The sequence below is a fragment of the Sus scrofa genome, chromosome 14 (assembly GCF_054392235.1).
Source record: "Sus scrofa isolate SSC_HxYL_T2T_F1_AM1 chromosome 14, Sscrofa_HxYL_maternal_Yorkshire_Landrace_v2.0, whole genome shotgun sequence".
NCBI classification, from domain to species: domain Eukaryota; kingdom Metazoa; phylum Chordata; class Mammalia; order Artiodactyla; family Suidae; genus Sus; species Sus scrofa.
In genome coordinates this window covers 29611356-29638990 of record NC_139396.1, presented here as the reverse complement: position 1 = coordinate 29638990, position 27635 = coordinate 29611356, and the positions used below count along the sequence as shown (strand labels likewise).

Here is a 27635-nt window from a genome sequence, read left to right as displayed (position 1 = left end):
AAGGCTCACCTTAGTGCCCTGTCCATCACACACACGGCAGAAGAACAATGGCAATTATCGGTGTCGTGAAACATTCCAAAGTTATGGCCCATTTCATGGGCCATGGTCCCTGCAACTCTAAGCCCGTTGTTACTGTGGTCCTGAGGATGAGAAGAGGGAGAGAGATGTTCTGGTTTGCAAACTGAATTATCACTCAGGGTGCAATTAAAAATTTGGACCATAGCCAAGTGGAGGAGAGAGTCTGATTTTAGGTTCAGCTTCCTCGCCTTACCCACCACGTCTCCTTCTCTTTCCCCCTCTCCCTCCTCCTCCCCCTGGCTTTCTCCATCAGTCTGTCTCTCTGTCATCTCTCTCTGTCTCTCTCTCTCCCATACACACTCTTCTCGGGTACCGAATGCCCATCACAAGTCGTACAGCCTAACCTCTGTTCTGGTCAATGGGTCCCTAGAGTGAAAGCTTTTGTGGTTTCCCGCCATGAAAAATAATGACAAGTTTTTTTCAACAGTGATAAGAAATCAGATTTTTTTTTTAAACTGTAAATCCTTCCTCTGCCATTGCTTGCTTTTCAATACTCTCCAATTTAACTGGAGGTCTTTGATCTGTTTCGCTTCTAGGGATCTAAAAGTGCTCATGAACTTCTAGAACTTTAGAATCTTTTGCATCTTTTTTTTCAAATCTACTACTGCCAAGACTAGACATCAGTCACCTCCAGACTTGCCCTATCGCATGAAGTCCAGCCTGTAGCCAACTTCATTACCAAATTGTCTCTAATTCAAGGTGTTGGACGGGGGCCTCCACATTATCCAGAAGCAATAAAACAACACTAGAGAATCACTGCTGGTGGTAAATCTTCCAGAGGGGAGACAGGAAACTGCCTAGAAACCCACCCACTGACACCGTATTCCTTTATGTATTTCACTTCAAAGAACAAAATGCAGAGAGCCAGCAGGCACAGTACAAGGATGGCAAACAAGGAACACTTGTGAAAATAGGAAGCTAATGCCCACCACTCATGATGCTGTTTCATTCTGTTGAGATCAACCTGGTAGCCCTGCTGTCTAGTAAGATGGAGTGCCTCAACTGGGGACAAAAACAAACCAAAAAATTAAAGCAAAAAATAAATGAGTTTAAATAGCCCCTTTCCAGACTGCCTTCCTTGAGGTCCCTTCAAATTTAGGATGTCTTCCTTTTTTTTTTTTTTTTTTTTTTGTCTTTTTGCCTTCTCTAGGGCCGCTCCCGCAGCATATGGAGTTCGCAGGCTAGGGGTCGAATTGGAGCTGTAGCTGCCGGCCTACACCAGAGCCACAGCAACACGGGATCTGAGCCGTGTCTGTGACCTACACCACAGCTCACGGCAACGCCGGATCCTTAACCCACTGAGCAAAGCCAGGGACTGAACCCGCAACATCATGGTTCCTAGTCGGATTCATTAACCACTGCGCCACGACAGGAACTCCTAGGATGTCTTCCTTTAAATAATAACTTTTTCATGGCTTAAATGGACTTTTCCCCCTGGAATGACCTCCATTCTCTCCTCCCCTTAAACCCTAGCCATGCTTTGAGCTTCATCTTCATGCAACCTTTCCTGACCACCTTACACTTCATCAACAGTCCTCTCCTCTGAATTCCTACTGTAGTTTTTAATTCTACTATCATATATTATTAACTATTGCTTTAAGTAGGTTGGCCTCTCTTCCAATTTTATGGTAAGCTCTTTCAAGTTTACCTGTTACCTCTGTACATCCTAGGAAGCCTAGCATAAACCCAGACTCAGACTGGAGACATATATACATATTCTACATCTCCTTGGGATGTAGAAAGCTGTAAAGAGCATCATTCTAATGCTCACAACAGAGACAAGCCAGTTAAACTTAATTACGACTTGCTGGAACCTATCAGTCCATTGGGGTTGTAGGACATCCAGAGAGCCTGAAGATGAGGACGGACAGGGACAGATGGGGCATGAGAACTGGCTTGTCTATGGAAGCGCACAGAGGAAGAGATGCCAGCCATCCTACAGTGGAGAAGAATAATTCAGCTGACTTCTTAAATAAATTGCTAAAGGCCTAGCATGGGCCAGGGCAGGAGTGCAGAATCAGCAGGACATCAGAAACAAAGGTGCTTTGCACATACTCAAAGACTCTTCTCCAGGGACCTCCTCCGGGAGCTCCCGACAGACAGTTGAGGCAGAGAAGCAGGACAGAAAGAATCTCCCTTGCTGGAGCAGGCCAGGAAGAATGAAGGAACAACTGCCACAGGTAAAAAGCATTAAGTCATATCCAGACCTTTCTCCACTAAGGAGCACAGGCCTTAAGTCACTGACAGGAGAAGTAGCAACAGCCTTCAGCAGAACGGAGGACCTATTTTGGATCAGGTATGAATTTAACACCCGCGCGCACACACACACACACACACACACACACCCCTTCACTCATAAGAGAGAGGGCCAGACAAAAACCCTGAGCCCAGGATCTGATGTTGATATCAATTGAGGTTCCTTCCCCTTGCAGGAGAGCCAGGAGACTCTTTTTTACAAAAGATCTGCAAAAGCCAGAAAGCAGAGTTTTGCTGCCATTGGAAAGGATGGGTGGGCTTAATGAGAAAGGCTAACCCCTGAGAGCCAGGCCCTGCCAAAAACTGAAACTGGACCAAGTCAGAAGAGAATTCCCCCAGCCCTGTTTTCCACCACTAGATGGCACAAAGCTGGACAGAGCATAGCCCTCAAACTTCCAGTATAATAGTCAGATTCACAGTTTTCTAGATTTGCATTTTCTAGAACCCATCCTAGAGCTGAGATCACAAGGCAACCAACAAAGCTGAAATCTAAGGAAAGAATGGCTGGCACCTATTGGGAGAAAGAGACGTGTTTACATGGGGTGGGGACTACCAGATGCCAGTAGTAATTTATAAAGAAAAAATTTAAAATTGATAAAGGCTGAGTGTGGAATACACAATAGCAAGAGAGTATGCAAAAATGTGGGGGCTTCAGTCCTAAGAGGAATCCCAGCTCTTCACAAGTTTTTCCCCACATGACCTCCCCAAGTGAGAGCTCCAGGGGAGCTTCTGCCACAGTGTTGATCTGGGGGAAACAGCAGCAGCAGTAAAGTATGAACCCCCTTCAGAATCCTTCTCCTCCACTGAAGTAATAGAACAAATGTGACCAGGACCGGGGTGGGCTGATTGCCTCACTTGCCTTTCTCTAGTCCTAGCCCTAAACCGAGGTCTCAAACTTCTTTTTCGTTGTTGTTTGTTTTATGCGCTCCCAGGGCATGTGGAAGTTCTAGGGCCAGGGACCGAATCTGTACCACAGCAGTGACACAAGCCACTGCAGTGACAGCTCTGGATCATTAACAGGCACTGATGAAATCTCAGTGCAGCTAGGGAAAAAGGAAAAAGGAAAGAAAACAAAAACAAAAAGACTCTCTACTGCTGGCTAGAAGGGGTAGAAAGGGCAGGATGGGCTACATCACTAGAGGTCTCCACCAGGTGAGAATGGAGCAGGATCATTAGAAAGACCCACCCCAGAAACTAAGGGACACAGGACTTGCCTAACACTGAGCTTAATGAGAACAAAAGAGAATGCCCTCCTCCCACCCAAAATCCAACACCCATCCAGTAACAACTACCTACAGATGGGAGAGAGACAACAGCATAAAGAGACACACTGTGAGGTGCAGTAAAGTCCTAAAGACGAGTGTGAAGCACACACTGAGAAAAACTCTCTGGCAAACCAGCCTTCATTCTAGATGCAAATAATGGGAAAGGCACTCAGAGTCTGTGATGGACTGAGAGTCACCATAGCAACCAAAAAACCCCAAACCCAACTCTACTCTTCCTAGATTGATTCAAACCCTCACACTCAAGTCCTAGCAGAAGGAAAGGAGTGATCATTTCCAGCCCCTACTTCCAAAAAATTGCCTCAGATTACTGTCTTTCACAAAATATCTGACTTCCAGTAAAAAATATTAAGGCACCCCCACCACTGGGAAAAAAAATTCCCAAGCAAAATAGAACCAGACTCATACATGACACACAAGTCAGAACTATCAGAGAGACACTTTAAAATAACTATGAATACCCTCTCCGATGTTGTGTTATTTGTTTGTTTGTTTTGTCTTTTTAGGGCTGTACCTGTGGCACATGGAGGTTCCCAGGCTAAGGGTTCAATCGGAGCTGTAACTGCCAGCCTATGCCACAGCTACAGCAATGGTGGATCCAAGCCATGTCTGCAACCTACCTTACAGCTCATGGCAACACTGGATCCTCAACCCACTGAACAAGGCCAGGGACTGAACCCTCAACCTCATGGTTCCTAGTCATTCATTTCCACTGTGCCATGACGGGAACTCCAATTCCTTCTCCTTTACCAAAGGTGCAAAGCCCAGAGCCACGGCACCTAGTCTGCTCTTTTCTTCTCAGATAGGGATGGATCTCTCTCTCTCTCACATTCACTTATTTTCAGTTCCTTTCTCTCCACAAAACAAACAAACATGTTTCCATAAATCAAACAAACAAAAAACATGTTTCATAGTAGATTTGTTACTGACCCGGCTTCTTGGACTCTTTAATGGATAGAAATTGATAAAAATCTCTAGTGGAAACGATGAATATCATACAAGATGAATGGAAAGTTTCAGCAGAGAGTTGGACACCACTGAGAGAATCAAATGGAAATGCTACTGTTGAAAAAGACAATAACATGGAGTTGCTGTCGTGGCGCAGCAGAAACGAATCCTGACTAGGAACCATGAGGTTTCAGGTTCAATCGCTGGCCTCGATCAGTGGGTTAAGGATCCAGCGTTGCGGTGAGCTACGGTGTAGGTCGCAGAAGTGGCTTGGATCTTGCATTGCTTGGCTGTGGTGCAGGCCAGTGACTGTAGCTCCAATTAGACCCCTAGCCTGGCAACATCCATATGCAGCAGGTGTGGCCTTAGAAAAAGCAAAAAGCGAAAAAAGAAAAGACAATAATGGAGATGAATAATGCCTTCTACAGCTTAAAGATAGATCCAGAATAATTGAGGAAAGAACCAGTGGACTTAATGGTTGAACAGAAATTACCCAAATGGTAACATAAAGTGAAAAAAAGTGATCAAAAGGAAAAAACAAAACAAAACAATTGAGTATAAAAGTGTTCCCAGGAGGAGTTCCTGTTGTGGCTCACCAGAAATGAATCAGATTAGTATCCATGAGGACACAGGTTCCATCCCTGGCCTCGCTCAGTGAGTTAAGGATCCAGTATTGCCATGAGCTATGGTGTAGGTCACAAAAGCAGCTCGGATCTGGCATTGCTGTGGCTGTGCCGTAGGCCGGCAGCTGCAGCTCCAATTCGACCCCTAGCCTGGGAACCTCCATATGCCACAGGTGCGGCCCTAAAAAGACAAAAAAAAAAAAAGTGTTGCAGGACAATATAGTATAATTGTACACATACATAATCAAAATCCTAGAAAGAAAAAAGGATGAGAATGGAACAGAAGAAATATTTAAATAAATAATGGCCTAAAATTGTCCAAAATTAATCACAAATAACAAGCCTCAGGACCAAGGAACACCAAATAGGATAAATTGCCTTTCACCCCCCCCTAAAAAAAATCACTTGGTTATAATTATAATCAAATTGAAGAAAATTAAGGACAAAGGAAAAAAATCTTAAGATAGGAAAAAAAACTCACACACATGACAGAGGAATAAAGTTTAGAGCAGATATCTCACTAGGAACGGCAGCAGACAGTGAAATCACTTAAAGTGCTGAAAGAAAATCACTATCCACTCAGAACTGTAAATCCTGTGAAATATATATGCAATAATGAAAAAGAAACAAAGTCATCTTCTGAAAACAAACAAACAAACAAAGAATTCATGGACAGCAGACCTATATTATAAGAAATATTTAAAAAATTCTGGAAGAGAAAAATATATTATGCCAGATAGAAGCTCTTTTCTCTGCAAAGAAATGAAGACTAATGGAAATGCAACCAAAGTCAGCACCAGTAAAGAAAAGCACAAAATATAACTTTTTAAATTTAAAATTGAATGAAATTTCATTTTCTTTTTAAATTGTACTGAAAAATGACTTTTAAAGACAAATCAGTAACTATGTGTTTTGTATTAAGTGTTGATGAAGTTAAACATTTGATAAAAATAGCACAAAGAATAGAAGGGAGTATTTAGAGGTGTGCTTTGAAAAGTTCTTATGCCACATGTGAAATAGTTTAATACTATTTCAAGGTAAAACACACAATCAGAGGTGTAAACCCCAGGGCAACCATTAAAAAGAAACAAATCAATAAAAATTAATAATGGAGATAAATGAAAAATTTTAAAATACTTAATCCTGGATAAGCAATGGGATCCTTCTGTATACCACAGGGAACTATATCCAATCTCGTGGGAAAGAACATGATGGAAGATAATATGAGACAAAGAATGTATATATGCTGTGGGTGTGGCCCTAGAAAAAGGCAAAAAGACAAAAAAAAAAAAAAAAGAATGTGTATGTGTGTATGACTGGGTCACTTTGCTGTGCAGCAGAAATTGGTACAACACTGTAAATCAACTATGCTTTAATAAATAAAATAAAATATCAATCCTAAAACAGGCAGAAAAAATAAGATGGCATAGGAAACCTCTAGCAAGATGAAAGATTTTATACAATATCAATAATAACATTACATATAAATTATTTAAACATACCAAATAAAAGATAGATCTTGTCAGATGATAAAACATAAAACCCAAGTATATACTGCCTAAGAAACCTTCTTTAAATGTAAAGAAATACAGGGAGTTCCTGTTGTGGCTCAGTGGTAAACAAATCCAACTAGGAACCATGAGGTTGTGGGTTCGATTCCTGGCCTCGCTCAGTGGGTTAAGGATCCGGTGTTGCTGTGAACTGTGGTGTAGGTTGCAGACGTGGCTCGGATCCCACATTGCTATGGCTCCGGCATAGGCTGGTGGCTACAGCTCTGATTCGACCCCTAGCTTGAGAACCTCCACATGCCGTGGGAGCGGCCCAAGAAATGGCAAAAAGACAAAAAAAAAAAAAAAAAGTAAAGAAATACATATGCTAAAAATAAAAATAAGAAAACAATTCTATCTATAGTAAGCTATAGCCACAAAGTGTTGGAGTGAATATACTGATTTTGGTCAAAGTAGACTTTAAAACAGGAATATTTCAGGGAAAAAGAGGAACATAATATGATAAATGGATCAATTCTCCAAAAAGATATAACAGTTCCATCTGTGTATTCACTTTGCAATAGAGCTTCAAAAAACATGGAGTGAAATTTATAGGACTGAAAGAAGAATAGACAAATCTACAATTATACTTGGTTACTTAAACACTCTCTTTCTGTAAATAATTCAAAAGAACTGAACAACCCTATAAGTCAACTTGACATAAATGAAAACTACAGAACATTCCAATAACAGCAAGAGACACATCCTTTTTCAAGTTCATATGAAATAATGAACAAGAACAAACCTCAAGAAAATTAAAACATCTAAATTCTACAAAGTATATTCTCAATCTATTATGAACTAAATGGTGTTCTGCCTACTAATTCTTATATTGAAGCCCTAACTCCCACTGGGACTGTATTTGGAGAGGGGTAATTATGGTTAGATGAGGTCATAAGTGTGGTGCCCTAATCCAATAAGACTGGTATCCTTATGAGGAGAGAAAGAGACACCACGGATATGTGTGCACAGAAAATGGCCTGGGAAGACACAGAAAAAATGATGGTTACCTTCAAGCCAAGGAGCGAGACCTCAGGAGAAACTAAAGCCACTTATGCATTGATCTTGAATTTCCAGCCTCCAGAAATGTGAGAAAATAAATTTCTGTTGTTTAAGCCACAGAGGCAGTGGTATTTTGCTGTGCCAGCCCTAACGAATGAATACACAGTCCTTCACGGAATAACAGAATTAAACTAAAAAACCAATAATGGAAATTATTACAATGCACATCTAAATAACACATGAGTCAAAAAAGAAATAAAAAAATAAGAAATATTTTTAACTTAATGAAAGTGAAAACACACATATCCAAATATCTTGGATGCAGCTAAAGCAGTGTGTAGTAGGAAATTCATAGGATTAAATAATTATATTTGAAAAGAGGAAAAGTCTCAAATTTATAATCTAAAATTCTTCCCCAAGTAACTAGAAAAAGAACAAATTAAGTACAGAGAAAGCAGAAGAAAATCAATAATCAAGACAAGAGCAAAAATAAATAAAATTGAAACCAGGAAAACTGCTTCATTGAGATCAATAAAATTGATATACCCTTAGCCAGACTGATCGAGGGGTGGGGGGGGACCCATGAATTACTAATATGAATGACAGAGGGAAAATTACACATTCTACAGATATTGAAAGAATAGTAAAGTATTATCATTGACAAATTTATGCCAACTTAGATGAAATGGACTTTTCTTGAAGGCACAAACTACCAAGTCTCATTCAAGAAGTAAATAACCTGAAAAGTCCTATATCTGTGGAAGAAATTGAACATATATTTAAAAACTTCTCCACAAAAAATGTCAGGGCCCATGTAGTTTTACTGGTGAGTAGCACCAAACATTTTAGGAAGGAATAATACAGTTTTACTCAAATATTCCAGAAAACTGAAAGAGTTGGAAACACATTTTTATATGGCCAGATTTACTCCAATATTTGCCCTAATAACAAAACCTGAAAAACACGTTACAAGAAAAGACAACTACAGACTAATATTCCATATAAATATAGATGAAAAAATCCTCAATATATGTTAACAAGGTAAATCCAGCAATGTATACAAAAGATAATACATTATAACCATGCTGGGTTTATGTTGGACATGCATGATTGATTCAACATTTGAAACTCATTCAATGTTATTTACCATGTCAACAGACCAAAGTAGAAAAACTACATTTTCTTCTTTATGGAGTCAACAAAAGAGCATATGACAGACTTGAACCGTAGAACCAACAGTTTATCTTTAAACAAACCTGAATAAGGCCAACAGAATGATAAGGAGAGCACATTGTAGACATGAAAGCAAGGCCCACAGTTGTTCCAGAAAATCCTTTTGCCCTGCAAAAAAGAGAGAAATCAATGCAATTTATGACTCTAAATATATTTTCTATAGACAATTCATCCAGAACCCTAACTGATTAGCAGAGAAACTCACACTGTGAAACATCACTCTTAAATATTTCCTTGAGTTTTTGAATTTTGCACAAAGTGGTTTTGATTTTTTTGTTTTGTTCGTTTTTGTTTTGTTTTGAATGATGGTTCTCCTACCACTAAGTCCAAACATCTAGATGTAATCACTTCTAATGTTTTAATCTCTCATTCACAATTATTATATTTTTTATTGTAGAATTCATCCCTTGTCAGGAAATATAGGGATTTTTTTGTTCTAATATTTTTTTCCTTTAAATATGTATATCTTCTAATATTAGTATTGTCACATGTGTTTATATTTTCATCATATATTTTTATATATCTTTTCTTTTAGCACTATTTTTTGTTTGTTTGTTTGATTGTTTGGGGCTGCACCCACGTGATATTGAAGTTCCTGGGCCAGGGATCCGAGCCACAACTGTAACCTATGCCACAGCTGCAGCAATGCCTGATCCTTACCCCACTACACTGGGTGGAGAATCAAACCCATGTGCCTCAGAGACAATGCCAGATTCTTAATCCCCTGCACCACATGGGGAACTCCTCTTTCAGCACTGTTTCAGCTACAGCTGGATTTGGAGTTTGGGCCCATTCTGAAAGCATTTGTGTTACTAAAGCACTTATATCCAATAGAAATATTTGTCCTTTGGAAGAGAGAAATTTAAACCACTTGCATTTATTTACATAGACAATATGTTTGGTCTTTAGTAATTTAATTTTAATTTCTGTCTTTTTTTTTTTTCAGAGCTGCACCTGCAGCATATAGAGGTTCCCAGACTAGAGACAGAATAGGAGCTCTGGCCGCCGGCCTATGGCAAAGCCACAGCAATGCAGGATCTGAGCCAAGTCTGCAACAGCTCACAGCAACACCAGGTCCTTAACCCACTGAGCAGGGCCAGGAATCGAACCTGGGTCCTCATAGATGCTACTCAGATTTGTTAACCGCTGAGCCATGACAGGAACTCTGGTTTTGTTTCATTTTGTTTTTCTTTCATTTTGTAATAATTCCATGTGCTTTTTTTGGGTTATCATTATTCTGCTATCTATTCAAGATCCTGGCCCTGGTTGGTCTCCAGAAATTTGCAAGATATGTATCACTTAAAATTTTTCCTTAGTTGATACATTTACATAAGGAGTTGAATTTATATTTCTCACTCATCAACATCAAGAATGAAGAGTATTCATTTTGCCGTGAAAAATGAAGGCATTGGAGAACTTCCTCCAGATTTCCATTCCCTATGGAGTTTTCAATATCTATTATTTTGAAATGATATTTTGTATCATCCATGGTATTTTAAAGATTTCTATTCTTTTAAAATTACATGGTAAAATTAGACTTAAATCTATATTTTGGTGGATTCAAGTCTTACTTCTAGTTCATTTGTTAAAAATAAAATCTTCCTCCATTACGGAATCAACTATTTTGGTTTCTCTTTCCAGTGGAAAGTACATTTGGGCTTTAAAGTTCATACCTCATTATGCCTCGGTATAAGTATATTTTGTTATTTTGTCAGGTAACTAGTAAGACTCTCAATTTACTTGTGAAATGACGATTACATCCTTCCATCATATCTTTTTAGTCCTTTTATCCTGTTTCTTCTGTTCTATTCAGGAAATCTACTCTTGATATTGGGTAACCATTTTTTATCTACACATCTGCCTCTTGTCTCTGATTTATATCTCTCTACCTTATTTCTTCATTAAGAAGAAATGATTGATTCAACATCTGAAATTCACTCAATGTTATTTACCATGTCAACAGACCAAAGTAGAAAAACTACATTTTCTTCTCCACAGAGTCAACAAAAAAGCATTTGACAGACTTGAACTGTAGAACCAACAGTTTATCTTCAATTTGAGCTTGGTGCTGGATTCTACTTCAATTTGAACTTGGTGCTGGAACCAGCCTGATGAAAGTTGAATTTCCTTACCACTCACTAGCTACGAGACCCTGGGAAATCACCAAACCTCTCCAAAAAAAATGAGCACATGTCTTATGGTGGGCCCTTGAGTCTGGAACTCTCTTTCCAAATTAAGGAACTGCAGAAGCTGTCCTTTGAAAATAACTCCCAGTGAGCCAGCTATGCAGTATTCATATCCTTCCCTAAAGCTGGATGAATCTATCTATGACTTGCTCTTAACCAAGAGAATCACAAGCGACACATGTGATTTCTAAGACTGAGTCCTAACAAGCCTGGAAGCTTTTTCCTGGGCCTCTTAGAATGTTTCTTTTGGGGAAAGTTAGTCATCTCGTAAGATGTCTGGAAATCTGAGCCTGTCGTATTGGAGAAAGTCCAAGTTAGCCACATCGAAAGCTATCTGTACAAAGAGATGACCAACCAGCATCCCAAGCAAGAAGATTTGTTTTAAGTCAGGAAGTTGTGGGCTGGTAGGTTATGCAGTAACAGATAACCAGCACAGAATATTAATTAATTCTGACAGGGCCTACACCACTTATTTCCCATGACACTCACTGTTTTCTAAGGAAGTGAAACTCAAGTAAGTTTAAGCCACTCTTTATTACAGTCTGATTCCAAGTGTAAAATTTCCGGTAGAATTTACTTGAAGCACAGTCTCAGCACTTTTGTATCCTTTATAGCTGTTAGATTTATTTGCCTTATTATTTTAAAAAATTAGTCACCAATTAGTCATTTTAGCAGGATGGTAGGAGTACAGGATTAGAATACAATGTTCAGGGAGTTCCCTTCATGGTACAGTAGAAACAAATCCCGACTAGGAGCCATGAGGTTGTGGGTTCGGACCCTGACCTTGCTCAGCGGGTAAGGACCCGGCGTTGCCGTGAGCTGTGGTGTAGGTAGAAGACGTGGTTCGGATCTGGTGTTGCTGTGGCTGTGGTGTAGGCTGGCAGCTGTAGCTCCAATGGGATCCCTAGCCTGGGAACTTCCATATGCTGCTGGTGTGGCCCTAAAAAAAAAAAAAAGAAAAGAATACAATGTTCAATTTTCCTTCTGGCCTAGAATTTTGTCCTGACTGGTGTGTAAAGTTAATTGGTTCTTTTAAAACACTGACTCTAAATCCCTCTCACCATTATCTAAACCTGTCTTTCCTTTCTGCTATACCCAGTTAAAACAAACAAGTTCTTATGAATCATTCCTAAATTATTAACTTCTCTCTTAAAAAAAAAAAAAGGAAAAAAACTTGGAACAAAAGTAAAAGCATATTCAACATACACTCCAAATGAATATTTTTTAAACTTGGGATGGAAATGTTCTAAAATTAGGTTGTAATGATGGTTGTACAACTATAAATATAATAAAATTCATTGACTTATTTAAAAAAAAATTTAACACGCTATGTGTAAACCACTTCCTCTTACTCTGTACTCTGAGATACCACTTGCTTTGCCAACGTTTTGAAAAATGTCTGTGCTAAATACCATAGAATGTGCAAAGGGGAGAATCCATACATACGTGATTAGCTGAGCAACATCATGAGGCTTTCTTCTTAGGAGGACATTCCCTCTCCACTGAGAAAAATTTTCCAAGGTGGAGCTTGCATTTGAGGTTATATGTATCTTATCCTTGTCATTCCAGATTTCCATCCCAATTAAGGCCACATGGGTATTGAGCTTTTTATAAAGCTATTGAAAGAGAATAAACGGTAAAGCAACAACTCATAACGGTACTAATATCTTTTAATATTTTCAGTGTATTTAGATTTTCAAAACTTTCTAAAAACCTTCTTCCCCTACTTGTGAAGTGGAAGTTACCATCTCTTTTGGCAGAAGCTAACAACCCCAACTGTAAGCAAAGCAAGGCAGACATCCTTAGATAGTTCAGGTCTATAAACTCCTTTGTTTTTGTTTTTGTTTTTAGGGCCACACCTGTGGCATATGGCATATGGAAGCTCCCAGGCTAGGGGTTGAATTGGGGCTGCAGCTGCCAGCCTATGCCAGAGCCACAGCAATGCAGGATCCTAGCCGTGTCTGTGACCTACATCACAGCTCATGGCAACACCAGATCCTCAACCCACTGAGCGAGGCCAGGGATTGAGCCTGCATTCTCATGGATACTAGTTGGATTCATTTCCACTGTGTCACAACCAGAACTCCCTGTAAACTCCTTTTTTTGTTTTTTGTTTTTGGTTTTTGGTTTTTGAACAAAGGGCCTATTGAAACAAATGTTTCCTGCTTGCAATCTCAAGAAATACTGTAATTTCCTGCCAGTAGTTCATCAAATGCTATGTAATTTTCTCAGAGTCATAATATTTCAGAATTAGCAAGCTTGACTCAGTGCTGATATGGACATTAGAAAAGGAACATGCTTCATGAAAAAGTCCTGCATATGTGAGTTGCAATAAAGTCATCCTCTAATGCTTAAAACTGGACTGAACCAAATAATCTACAATGCATATAGGGTAACCTTTAGAAATAACGAGTTAGGCCTATGAGACAATCGCTCTAAAAAAACCCATAAATTGTTATATTTTATAAAACTGCACAATGTTCCTCAAAGAGTAATGACTCTAGTTATCAGATGAGTAAGTTCTGGGGACTTAATGTACAGAATGGTGATTATAGTTAATAATACTGTATTATTGTCACAAGACATGTTTCTACAATATTTTCTTAGCCTCTTTGCTGAAAACTCCATCTTGTCCTGCTTTACTTTAACCCATCTTCCTGCTTGAAAAACAGTCGCAGTGCTGGTAAATGACTTAAGCTTAAGAACAAAAGCCCAAAGGCATAAGTTATTCATGTGGTCACATTATGAATGAGGACAAAATGTGTTGATCTAGGCAAGCTGGACCTGTACAGATTGGCATGTCGTTTGCACAGCATGATATGTTCCTCTAAAGAATAAGAGGAAGCTGAGCCTCATGGCCGCAAGGGGTTTATGAGGGGTCGTTAGCAGGATCTGCATTAGCAAGGAGAACTGAGGTGCAAACCTAGGCACACTGGGTTGCTGCAGATAGGCACGCCATCTGCAGAAGCATAATGGTGATTCTCTAGAATGCTATGCATAGATAGCTGATGCCAAGCTTTCTCAATGCTAATAAATATTAAATGCCCGAAGGTCAGAATAAAAGCTTAATCAGCAACCGGTTATGTGACTTTTAAAATAATTTTAAAAAACCTATATCCTGCACCTACAACCCCCTCCTCACTGGACGTCATCCTCAAGAGCACAATAAAAGCAGTGTGGTTTCTTGAGGCAGCGCTCTTGGTCCCTGAGACCTTGAGTCCCCCAGTTCCGGTTCCCACATTTGCTTAAGATAAATGTCTCTGTGTCTTGTTTTATGTTAACTTTTTTCCTTAAGTTTCACAGCACCCGTTCTTCAGCCCTACCCTGCTGAGTTGGTCTCGGCATATTATATGCTTCAAAATTGCTGATAGAGTAGGTTTTTAATACTCTCATCAGAGAAGAGAAATGAAAGTCATGTGACGTGATGGAAATGTTAGCCAATCTATTAGGTTAGTTAGCTCAACTGGTTTGCAATATATAAATGTATCAAATCAATACACTGAACAGTTAAATTTACACAATCTAATATGTCAATTATGTATCAGTAAAGCTGGGGGGGGAAAGACAGAGTTACAAGCTTTCTCCTAGGCAACTTCCTGGTGAGAAACTTGATTTTTCTTTCTTTCTTTTTTTTTTTTTTTGGCCACATCCTCGGCATTCAAGTTCCTGAATCGAAGCAGTGTCACAGCAGTGCCACTGCTTCTTTTAAGCCACCATCATCTCTTCCCCTGAATGATGACACAATTCCCCTATCTGGTCTTGTCTCTGCCCTTGCTTTCCTTCAGTTTATTTCAACACAATGGTCAAGACAGTCTTTTAAGAATGGGGATCTGAACATGTCACACCTCAGCTCAGACTTGCCAATGTCTTCCTCTCTCATTGAGAATAACCAGGTCCTTACATGGGCCCATCAGGGTCTTGAGGTTCTGGCCACTGCGGCTCTTCAGATGTCATCTCCCATCCTGGCCCTGGTTCACAGCATTCCAGCTGCAACGGCCTCCCCCTTGTTCTGCAAACAAGGCAGGTGAAGTTCTGCCCTCAGGTCATTTGCTCTCCTTAGAGTCAGACTTCTCTCCTTCCCTTCAGGGCTTTACTTGAATGCTACCTTATTAGGGATGCCTTTCCTATCTGATGTAGCTTCCACGCTCTCTCAACATCTGCCCCTTTTTTTCTTTATCAGCATCTTCATATTCTTTGTTTGGCTTGAATGTTTGCCTCCTCGAATGAGTAGGCTAACTCCCTGAAAAGAAGGGGAACTCTTTGAAAAAAGAGCCATTTGTCAGTTTTGTTCTGCATTTTATTTGTGTCGTCTAGAAAAGTACCTGGCACAAAGCAGAGCTTAACAAATATGGCCCGTTCTTGGGGTACCTTAAGAGGGATCAGCATACTCTTCGTGCTGAGATAAGCCACACCCTAGGTCATTGAATCTGTCTTTCTTTTCTTTCTCTCCTTAGAGGATCTGTAGGACCACAAGTGACTCAGCTATTTCAACTAAAGAGGCTAACCATATGTTCAACTAACAAGAAACTAACATGATTTGAACAGAAAGGATATAAAAATATATTTTTTAAAGTTTTTGGAAATTACACAATAAAATCATGTTTAAAGAACAGAATCAACAATTGTACAATAGGAGTTCTCACTGTGGCTCAGCAGTTAATGAACCCGACTAGTATCCACGAGGATGTGGGTTCAATTCCTGGCCTCGCTCAGTGGATTAAGAATCAGCATTGCCATGAGCTGTGGTGTGGGTCGCAGACACTGCTCAGATCCTGCATTGCTGTGGTGTAGGCCAGCAGCTACAGCTCTGATTTGACCCCTAGCCTGGGAACCTCCACCTGCTGCAGGTGCGGCCCTAAAGAGACAAAACAACAACAACAAAACCAATTGTATAATGCAAATAGGCTTGGAAGTCTAACCAAACTAAGTTCAAATTATTTCTCTACTGTTTATTAATTTTGTGATCTTAGGCAAGTTACTTTGCTTCTCAGAAGCTAGTTCCTTAGCTATTAATTAGGTTTAATAATATTTTAGGGTTGTTTAGAGGATTAAATGAGATAATACATTGAAAGATGCTACAGTACCAGAGCTTGGCTTCTTTTGTTTGTTGGTTGGTTGGTTTTTCAATTTTCTTCCTTAGATTGGTTTTCTATTGGGATTTGTTTGGCAACATTTTCTTACTGGGTTTTAGAAAAACAAAAACTATTGGGGAAAGAAACACCCTCTATACTTTCATGGACCTGAGAATAGTGTGGCAGGTAGGTAATTCACTTCTCTATCATGTAAAATTAATGTTCAATTAAGTAGCCAAAGTTGTGGTTGCCCTTCAAGAACCAGCCAGTAGTATTAATGTCAGGACTATTGGATTTTCTTCCCTGCATCATGAGTATTCACAGAAACACTCAAAGACAGAGCATAGCAAATTTTTAAAATTACACTTGATAAAATATATCATACCATGTTGATGTAATTGACCATCTCAAACACCCTCTTTCTTATTTCCTCTGGATCTTGATGATACTTTATAAACTAGAAAGCAACCAAGACAAAATAGAGATATTGATGGAAATGAATATAATTAGGTTAAAAAATCACTTTATCTTACTTGTCACTGTAATTAATGATCAATTATAAAGATTAACACTTAAATATTAGAAACAGAGCACTTTATTTTTCTAGCTAAATTAAAGCACTTTGGGAGAAGATATGATGTTTTGCCCCCTGAAATACTAGCTCAGTGTAAAGCTCTAAGGAATTATTCCAAATATATTTTCAGTTAAATACCATGGTTTGCTAAACTGTACAGAGCGGGTGCAAGGAATAATCTATTCATTTAAAAATATATGAGCAGTAAATGAATTTAGTGTAACAAGAGAGGCCAAAGCTTTCAGGTCTGAACTAACTAACTCATCCATGTTATCATAACACAGAATTTGTCCTTTTGAGATCACACGTGTGGACCTCAGGTTTAGAACAATCAATATATCAAAATCCATTATTATGAAAAATTAGTAATGAATATTACCAAAAAATTGTCTTTTTCAGAAGATTCTATTCACTCATCCTTTTTATTTACCACTTGCTGATAAGCATAAAATTTATCAATGATTTAGCTATTTCTTAGAAGACAAAGTTACAAAGAAATTTAATTGGAAAATAAATTTGGAGCTCTTAGGACAATAAGAAAGAAGCATTATACTGAAAAAACAAATAAGTTTATACATATCATATTAGGTATACATTCCTTAAAAGGTGAAACTGTATCCGTCTAATTATGTCAGATCTCTTAGGCTCCAAACAATTTGTAAAAAAAACAACAAAAAAACCCCCTCATATTCATGATTTTTAAAAACATTTATATACTTAATATCACCTCATAAATTGATATGGAATAACTTTTTTTGAAGGGGGGGGCCTTTTAGGGCCACGCCCATGGCATTTGGAAGTTCCCAGGAGGGGAATTGAATTATAGCTACAGCTACTGGCCTACACCACAGCCACAGCAACAAGTGATCCAAGCTGAGTCTGTGACCTACACCACAGCTCACGGCAGTGTCGGATCCTGAACCCACTTGAGTGAGGCCTGGGATCAAACCCACATCCTCATGGATACTAGTTGGCTTCATTTCCACTGAGCCATGATGGGAACACCTAGAATAACATTTTAAAAGACATATTTATCTGATATAATTACCTCACCATTATCCAGGACCAAATAATATTCTACGTATTTCTTACGTTCCCAACTTTTCCAGTCTTTGGAATTCTGTAATAAATATAAAAAGGCAAATTACTAAAACAACATCTTTCTCTGCCAGAGTCCTTCTTTAATTTGTAATGAGTATTTCATAAGAGCAGGTTGCTCTCTGGGAATAAAGTGAGACAATATTACTATGTTGAGCCTAACTGACCAACCAGAATCATCTAGGACAAGGCCCAGAATGTCAGAGGTAGAGAAGCATTGGTAATATTTAGTCTGGCCCCTTTATTTCACCCAGGAGTGTAAAGGATTACACGCCTAATTAAAAGTGTGCTTAAAATAAAATCGAAGTCTTCAGATTTTTTTCAACAATGGACTTCCTCCACTATCATGTCATGAAATAGAGACACATTAACTTTCACAGCCTCCCAGGGTTTTATTTTTGTTTGATTGCCCTTTATTCCTATCACAGTGAATCACCTCTCCTTTACCAAAGGTGCAAAGCCCAGAACCATAGCACCTAGTCTGCTCTTCTTCTCAGATAGAGCTGGATCTCTCTCGCATTCGAAGTTTCCTTATTTTCAATTCTTTTCTCTCCATAAAACAAAACAAAAAACAAAAATCTTGTTTCATAGTAGATTTTTTACTGACCTAGATTCTTGGACTCTTTAAGGGCTAGAAATTGATAAAAGGCCAAAGGAGGAATCCAGGCAAAATTTTAATGGGATTCACACTGCAGGACAAGGGAGCAAAACTGAGTAACAGTTTCCTTTGCTTGCTCCCAGAGGAGGGGGTGAGCTGGGCTCTTAAATGAGGTAAGGGTTGGGGGACTCTTGGGTCTGGCAGGAGGGATGGTTTGGGTGGTCTACCCACCCCTTGGTGGTCTTGCTGTGTGCAGGGATCACGTGCATCTCAGAAGTGGCAGCTGGGTTTTGGTCTGTTTGTATCTTCTTGCTCACAATTTGCCCCCACTGCCTAAGCATGAAGTTATTTCATCCCTTACTGTTTCTTTGTATTCTGCTGCTGGAGGAAACATTTGTGTAGGTGTAAGAACTGTAGCAAAGGGTCCCAGGTCCCAGGCTATCTCAGACTGTCCAGTTAAAAAGTAGCAGATACACTGGAATTCCCATTGTGGTTCAGCAGTAATGGATCCCACGAGGCTCCACAAGGACACAGGTTGGATCGCTGGCCTCGCTCAGTAGGTTAAGGATCCGGCACTGCCATGAGCTGTGGTGTAGGTCACAGATATGGTTCAGATCCCATGTGGCTATGTCTGTAGCTCCAATTGAACCCTAGCCTGGGAACCTCCATATGCTGCAGGTGCAGCCCTAAAAAGCGGAAAAAAAAAAATAAAGATTCTAAATTGAATTGATACTGTTAAGTAAAGAAAAAAAAGTTTGTGTTTGTCAGCACATACTGGGGGAGGTCCTCGGTGGGTGGGGAGTACAAAGTGGGATGAGATTAGAGAGGTAAGTGGAGCCCTAATCAGAAAGGGGTTTGTAACTCGGGGTCAGTGTGGTATAGATTTTTTACTAAATGCAACGAGAAGCCATTAGAGGGTTTTAAACAGAAAAGTGACATGAAGTGATTTAGAATGAAAGAATCACTCCATCTATTGTGTAGCATGGATTCTCCAGAGGCAGGAATGGGAGTTGGAAAGTCAGGCAGAGTCTGCTGCCATGGTTACTGTGAGATGGATGGTGCCGTGTGGTACTGGGAAGGGGGAGCAAAATGAAAGATCTGGACTATGTGGTGGCACTCGCTGATGGACACCATGGGGAGAAGGATGAAGGAATGAGGAATCAAGGAGAGTTTCTAAATTTGGGCCTGAGAAGGAGGTGACTGGTGGGACTGTTAACTGAGATAGAGGAGGATGAGGAAGAATCAGGTTTTATTTGGGGGCTGGAAATTGGTAGTTCTGTTTTGCCCACATTTGTTTGTGACACTGGACATATCACTGCATGCATGAAGCAGGGAGTTAACTGGCATTTGGAGGAAAGGCCAAGGCTGAAGATATGTATTGGATGGTAATTAGCGCAGAGTTCCTTTTTTTTTTTTTTTTTTTTTTTTGGTCTTTTTAGGGCTGCACCCGTGGCATATGGAGGTTCCCAGGCTATCAGACTATAGCCGCCAGCCTACACCACAGCCACAGAAATGCAGGATCCGAGCCATGTCCGAGACCTACACCACAGCTCACGGCAACACTGGATCCTTAACCCACTGAGCAAGGCCAGGGATCAAACCCGCAACCTCATGGTTCCTAGTCGGATGCGTTAACCACTGAGCCACAACGGGAACTCCCAGAGTTCCTTTTTAAATAAGACATCTCATTGGGTGAGATTACCTAAGAAGAATGTGTACATAAAGTAAAGATCCGGACCCAGAACGGAGCTAAATGAGGTCTGAGGACCTCTAATATTTAGTTAGCTAGAGGAGAGGTACCAGTGGGAGGGACTGAGGTGGGGTATCATGAGTGAGGTAGGAGGAAAACCTCAACAATAAGAGGTCATGAAGGCAAAATGATTGGCCATGGTTACCAAAGAATTGAGACAGAGAGACCATGGGTCTGTCCCCAGCTGCACCACGAGATCAACATTCATGGGAGTCTACAGCTCAAGAGTGGTTCTCCTGGACTCTTAAGCATCATGACCCTGGTAGAATTTAAACCTACAGCAAAATTGAGCCCAACAGAAATTCTATTGGTCTTATTCAGACCAACTGCATCCAGTGCTTACAGACGCTGAGAACATTTAGAAGAGATGATAAGGTGTGACGTGTATCCTGAAGCAAATGAAGGTAATAATGACAATGATATTGTATATACACTTTGAAGTTTCAGACACAAGCCATGCTCACTTTTCTTCTGTGACTGGAAACTGAATTTGAGGTATGTAAGAATGGTCTAAGTTCTGTGGGCAGATCCTGTCTTTATTTCGCCTGCTGCTACATTCCTAGCATTAATGGCAGTCCTTGAACAAAGATTTGCTGAGTGAGTTCATTCACAAAGGCAGCAGAATATCTTATCTTGAAGCCATAATAATACTTTACACCCTGTTGTATGTTGTCACACTGTGAAAGGTGTCTGCTTCTAGAGAACCAGCATTGTATCCATGCATTTTTCACATCCTTGCACTCTATTGTTAATAATAGTGGATCCATATGCACTTATTAGATAAATAAATCATCAATGTACAATAAGGTGGGGTTTTTTTTTTGGTCTTTTTTTGTCTTTTTTAGGGCTGCGCCCACTGCATGTGGAAGTTCCTAGGCTTAGAGGTCGCATCTGAGCTGTAGCTACCAGCCTACGCCACAGCCACAGCCACAGCCATGCCAGATCTGAGCTGCGTCTGTGACCTACACTACAACTCAGGACAATGCTGATCCTTAACCTACTGATCGAGGCCAGGGATCGAACCCACATCCTCATGGATACTAGTTGGGTTCGTTAACAACTGAGCCATGACAGGAACTCCACAATAAGGTTTTAATGTCTCTGTAGCCTACGAGTTTCAACAATGACTGTAAAGTTTCAGTCCTTTGCAGCTGCTAAGCCTGGAACGCAGAGCAACCATGACAGGATACTTGAGAGCATTGCAAATAAAATAATAAATAAATAAAAGTAGGGATACAACCAGACTGGAGTCAGGCGGGACCATATTCCGATGAAATCCATGTGCCCATAACACGTCATCCATCCCACAGTCACTGTTAGTCTGCTGTTCCTGGGGCTCATCCTTGAAGAGTGCGTGTTCCTGTTCATCCTGAGCTGTGGGGCTTAAAGGTTCAATGAAGTACCTTTGATCTCCCTGACTGAAGTAACCCCTGAAAAACATGAGAATTTAAGCTTCCTAAAAACGTTCCAGTCTTGAACATGAAAGACTTGTAAACTCTAAAACATTGCCAATGCCAAAGCATTCCAAGGTCCTGGCAATAGAATATATTAAAATATTACCGCTGAGAAGACTCCTAGAGATTACCTAAATTTATGGAATTGACTAGTGCAGTCATTCAGCTAATCTATGTCAGAGCTGGTGCTAGAATGTCAGAGCTCAGTCCAGTCCAGTATTCTTCCAGTTCCCATGTCTCATCTTCTTGAAATGTCCACTGACAATGAAAGAGACTTTGGAGTCTTACAGATAAGGGTTAAAATTCTTGATCTAGGAAGTTCCCCTGGTGGCTCAGCAGTAACAAACCTGACTAGTATCCATAAGGATGTGGGTTTGATCCCCAGCCTCACTCAGTGGGTTAAGTATCCAGCGTTGCCACAAGCTGTGGGGTAGGTGGCAGATGCTGCTCAGATCTGGCATTGCTGAGGCTGTGGCATAGACCAGTAGCTGCAGCTCTGATTCAACCCCTATCCTGGGAATTTCCATATGCCTAAGGTTCAGCCCTAAAAAGAAACAAAATATTCTTGGTCTATGACTTAAATGCACATAACCTCAGTTTCTCTACCCATAAAATGGGAATAATGATACTGACCTAGTAGGATAGTTGCAAGATTGAAGGAGATAATATATAAAGCACATGATCAATGAATATTATCAATGTCTTCTCAATTCTCTTTGCCGAACCCCAGAGCTAAGATTCATGTAACCATTATTTAGGAAGGACCTATTATTCATTAGTTGCTGCTCTTTTCCTTTTACCTCCTGCCCTTGAAAAGAAAAAGAAAAAGAAAAAAAAAAAAAGAAGACTAGCAATAGGGCCTGTTAATGGATTTAAAATGAGTATTTGAGAGGCAAGATGTCATCAAGGAATGTAGGTTTCTGGATTAGGCAAGTGGTTGGTTGACTATTTCATTCACTGAAATAGGAAACACTGAAGAAATACTGTATTGAGGAGAATATCATTAGTATGATTTGGAACATATTAAGGTTGCGATTTCCTCAAGATACACAGATATGAAGAGGTATGGAAGAGGACATGAGATAGTCAAGTCTGGGCCTCAGAAGAGATATCTTACTATAGACAGATACGTGGGAGGGGGTCATTAACATCAAGGAAGAAATGGATCTCATAGGCATGGACAAGACACGCTTGAGAGAGAGAGTTTAGAGTGAAGAGAGTAGGAGGAGAGGAGCTCCCATTCCCTACAGATTCTGACTCTAAAACTGGGACTTGAAAACCGCTATTTCGAAAGCAAGCAAACAAACCAAAGCAAATCTGCAGGCGATTCAGAGGTATAATTTGCAAACAACTGCCAAGAAAAGCCATGTTTCCTCCACATTTCAAATGTGAGCCCTTAGGACTCATCTTCAACTGGAGTATACTGAATCATATTTGTGACTCTTTAAATTATTAAACACTTACGCATAATGCACCATCATTACAGGCATATACAAACCACTGCGAAACCTTACCTGAGACCCCTACACGTGCTGATGCTAGCATCGGAAACCGTTTCATTAATGATGTGTCCTTGGTAGTAACAGTTATCCTAAAGAAAATGGAAAAGGGTTTTTTTGAAGGGAACGTGTGTGTGTACTTTAGACCCCCTGCTACATTTCAGTTTGAAATCTTGGAACAGGATCTATAATGTTTTCAAATCATTTTATGCTGAACAGCAGTCAATTGAGAGCTGTAAAAAAATTTTAAAGGAAGCCTTTTGTGGTTCAAATCTTAAATATTTAGTTAATGATCCCGAATGCTTAGTTAGATAACAGGAGTGGATGCAATCTGGAAGAAACAAATTCATAGATGTAAATTTAAAACCCGAGCCCCTACAAACCTCAAACATACATTCTATCCCTTGGTTCATTATTCATTAAATCTTCCTAACATGTGGGAGCTCTTTCTAATGAATAGGTTCCTCAGGTTGTGTGGTTATTTCTTGATTTATTCAAAGAGCTCCACCAGATTAATTGGATTAGTACAATATTTCTGCCTCCACTTGAAACAAAATACTCAATCTTAACACTTTTTCACGTACTTTAGTCTAATACATCTTTCTGCTTTGGGACAGATGGGGTATCGGCCCACATAAACCTCTGTGCATTGCTATGGAGGAGAATGCTTCAAAGTCTTCCAATAGAAAATGCTGCTCATGGAGTTCCCGTTGTGGCGCAGTGGTTAACGAATCTGACTAGGACCCACAAGGTTGCGGGTTTGATCCCTGGCCTCACTCAGTGGGTTAAGCATCTGGCGTTGCTGTGGCTCTGGTGTAGGCACGGCGACTACAGCTCTGATTAGACCCCTTGCCTGGGAACCTCTATATGCTGTGGGTTCGGCCCTAGAAAAGACAAAAATAAATAAATAAATAAAATAAAATAAAATAAATAAAAAAAAGAAAGAAAGAAAGAAAAAAGAAAATGCTGATCAGAAAAAATGGCAATGATAAAACCCCCTTCATACCACTTACTGTCTTCTCTGAGTAAGTGTTATGCATGGAAATTATTTAGGGAAAACTAGAAGCCTGCAATTTTACCCCTGGAGAAAGAGTCTTGAGTTTGAAAGACTACATGCTCTAGAAGAGGTGATTGACACTGAGTAAGAATACTAGATGCACATTATTTTTCACTTTTCTCATGAAATTCTCATTTTATGCATTCAATTCTTTACTTTTCTCATGTCACTAGGAAGAACACTAGATACATTTAATTCTTTACTTTTCTGCACACTCCCCTATGAGGAGCCATTGAAGGCTAGAAAGGGTTTCCATGGTTGTTAAGGAGTGTGTTTGTTCTTACCAAAGCGTGAAAATATTAGGGGATCTATTAGGAGATGGCTATCGCTGAAAAAAGGCATTGTTGCTATAATGCCATTTCAATTTCACTAATTGTCTGGCAATGACACTGCCCCTGAATGTGTGAGTCACACCCCAGTTAACAATGAGTCTGGGGGAGTTCCCTTCGTGGCTCAGCCGTTAACCCGACTAGGATCCCTGAGGATGCGGGTTTGATCCCTGGCCTCGCTCAGTGGGTTAAGGATCTGGCGTTGCAGGAAGCTGTGGTGTAGGTCACAGACGCAGCTCGAATCTGGCAGCTGTAGCTCCGATTGGACCCCCTAGCCTGGGAACTTCCATATGCCATGGGCGTGGCCCTAAAAAGCAAAAAAAAAAAAAAAAAAAAAAAAAAATCTGGGATACTTTGTTGTACCATGATCTGTGGGCTTGTGGTGACCTCCTTTCCACTGGAATTATAATGTGTTTCCGTGTAGCCTGGTGCAAGGAGATCCCTGGAAAAGAAAAAAAAAAAAGTCATATTAACTGGTGCTAATTGCAAAGTCTGGCGATCAAAGTGACAACCTTCTTTGGATGTGGAGAAAAGTTTTACCTCCCAAGTGCTTCCTCCTAGCCCCTCAAGACAAATCCAGAGATCAAGACAAATGAAAGGGATGTTTAAACGGGAGAGAGTGGGGAGGCAGGGCCATTCCCGAGGAATGCGGAACAATGTCTGTTTCCTCATCAAACTTTACATTCCCGTCTGAGGAGAGACTCGAGGAAGAAATGGAACTAAGAAGGGAATAATTGATTTAAAAAAAAAAAAATGACTGAAAATAACAAAGTTCCTCACCAGCTACAGATAACTGCATTTTCACCCAGTCCTTGTCAGTTACTGGTCACTGTCAACAACTGCAGCCGTGGAAAAATATACTGAAAACGGACTTGCTTTTGGTAGTTAGGAACCTTTCAGCATTTTCATCAAGCTTCTTCAAATTCTTTCATTACCCACCAGAAAATAGGAGCCTGACTATATTTTTAAAGAGGCAGGGCAGAGTTCAGAGTTCCCCAATGGCCCATCTGTTAGGGATTTGGTATTGTCACTGCTGTGGCTTGAGTTTGATCCCTGACCGCAAATTTCCCTGGGGAAATTCTGCATGGCACGGACATGGCCAGAAAAACAAAACCAAAACAAACAAACAAAAAAAGAAGCAAGGCAAGGAGAAAAGATAGTCACTAGTATGTATTAAATGCCATTTTGGAGTTCCCGTTGTGCTTCAGCAGAAATGAACCTGACTAGTATCCATGAGGATGTGGTTCATCCCTGGTCTCACTCAGTGGGTTAAGAATCTGGTACAATGATGAGCTTGTGATGTAGGTTGCAGACACGGCTTGGATCCCGCATTTCTGTGGTTGTGGCAGCTGCAGTTCTGATTTGGCTCCTAGCCTGGGAACTTCCATACGCTCCAAGTGTAGCCCTAAAAAGCAAAGAAAAAAAAAATGTCTTCTCTATACGGGCCACTGGGTTAAACATGGTCTGTGAATCATTGACTCATTTCAACAATCCCGCAAGATAAATATCACTCTCCTTATTTTCCAGGTGAGATTAAGCTCAGGTGGCAAAGCATTGCATCCAGGTCTGCCTGGATTCAAAGCCTGTACTATTAGAGTTCCCCTTGTGGCACAGTGGAAAAGAATCTGGCTAGTATCCAAGAGGATTTGGGTTGATCCTTGGCTTCCCTCAGTGGGTTATGGATCCATGTGGCATTCCCATGAGCTTTGGTAGGGGCTGCAGATGCGGCTTGGATCCCGCATTGCTGTGGCTGTGGTGAAGCCTGGCAGCTGTAGCTCAGATTCAGCCCCTAGCCTGGGAACTTCCATATACCACGGGTGCAACCCTAAAAAAAAAAAAAGCAAAACCTGCACTATTTACATTGTACCATACTGCTTCCAAACTCTATTCAATTGCGCCTTTTTGCAAAAGCTGATAGTCTATTTGAGGGAGAAAAAAATATCTTGCTGCCTATATTGAACAATTGAGGAATTGAGAAGCTTGAAGCATAGAATTTGGAAAAACTACTTTTGAAATAGTCTAGATATAGGAAGAGCGAGATCTGGGTGAGAGCTGAGGCAGTGCCGTTCGAAAAGGAATGTTGAATTCAGATAAACTGAATAAGAGAATAAAGGAATGAGAGACGATGTAATGCATAGAAAAAAAACAAAGGGTTAGTGTTTGGCTGGGTAGAAACAGCACTGGTGTTAAAATCGGGGGACCCCAATTCTGGTTTTACCACTGACTTTTTTTTTTTATTTTGGCCCTAGAGTTTAACTTATGTATGTCTTTTTTTTTTTTTTTTTTGATGAAAACAGTTGCATATTGCTTTAATACCTAATCTTTCAATGTTAGAATAACAAAATGCAATAATGTAGGGGAAAGATTTAAAAATCGATGTGTTATTTCACAGAAATTGATAAAATTGGTCTGCTCCCCCATCATTCACTGTGTTTTATGACTAAAACTCTCAAAAACACTAGTAAACTTTATCCAATATATCTCTACTACTTTAGAATGGACAAATATTCGCGGAACCCCTTGGGTCAGTTGATGGTAAGAGCCAAGGTTTGCAGGAGCCATAAGTAGTAACAGACTCAGTTAGCACACTTTCCACATGCTAACGGGCTGCTGGTGAGGATAATATCAGAAGTAAAGACACTTACTTGTTTTTTTTCAAATAAAGCACTGCGATTTTTCCATTCACTGCCATTTCATACTTCAACTCAGTTTCAAATTTTTCCTGCAGAAGTGCACACACATTTATGGTAATTAAACACACACACACACACCCCAATATTCATTTGGCTATGTCCATCCGTTTAATCATTAGAAAGCAGTGCCTGCTTTTCTTTAGCAGTCGTCTTTATAGTTTCAAATGCCTGCTTCTGCTTTTTTTTTTTTTAACAAATCAAACAACTGCCAACCATAGACAAGTTATCTGAGTCCTTTATACCACCCTCAACTATCCATATGTCCAGACGCACATTCTACAAATACTGTGTGAATGCTGGTTATATGCCAGATATTGTTTGGTTTTGGAAATTGTTCTCTAAGCAGGAGAAATTG

General features: G+C 40.0%; 1 protein-coding gene and 1 long non-coding RNA gene across 16 annotated transcripts in view; one reads left to right on the top strand and one right to left on the bottom strand.

Moving 5' to 3' along the window:
- Positions 1-27635, bottom strand: part of ADAM28 (ADAM metallopeptidase domain 28) — a 64837-nt gene that overhangs the window by 25015 nt on the left and 12187 nt on the right. For 12 of the 13 annotated variants that reach the window (XR_307326.4, XR_014828384.1, XR_014828383.1 and 9 more), the window contains exons 3-11: positions 27233-27309; positions 24951-25029; positions 23217-23293; positions 21489-21678; positions 17851-17922; positions 16614-16685; positions 12603-12772; positions 8994-9078; positions 10-140 (exon numbers count right to left, since the gene is read on the bottom strand). Coding sequence is in view for 10 of the 13 variants with exons in the window: in XM_084997715.1 (XP_084853841.1) it covers positions 10-140; positions 8994-9078; positions 12603-12772; positions 16614-16685; positions 17851-17922; positions 21489-21678; positions 23217-23293; positions 24951-25029; positions 27233-27309 (953 nt within the window). In the remaining 3 variants the exon portion in view is untranslated. Of the gene's footprint in view, positions 1-9; positions 141-8993; positions 9079-12602; positions 12773-16613; positions 16686-17850; positions 19074-20099; positions 21679-23216; positions 23294-24950; positions 25030-27232; positions 27310-27635 lie in introns of all 13 variants that reach the window. The other variant, XM_084997720.1, reaches the window with a different exon arrangement.
- LOC146396455 (uncharacterized) overlaps positions 1-27635 on the top strand; it is a 548277-nt gene that overhangs the window by 511158 nt on the left and 9484 nt on the right. Inside the window, exon 8 of one of the 3 annotated variants that reach the window (XR_014828388.1) lies at positions 10969-12117. The exons of the other annotated variants lie outside the window; for them this stretch is intronic. This is a non-coding gene — a long non-coding RNA (uncharacterized LOC146396455). Of the gene's footprint in view, positions 1-10968; positions 12118-27635 lie in introns of those variants that run through there. 3 annotated transcript variants of the gene reach the window in all.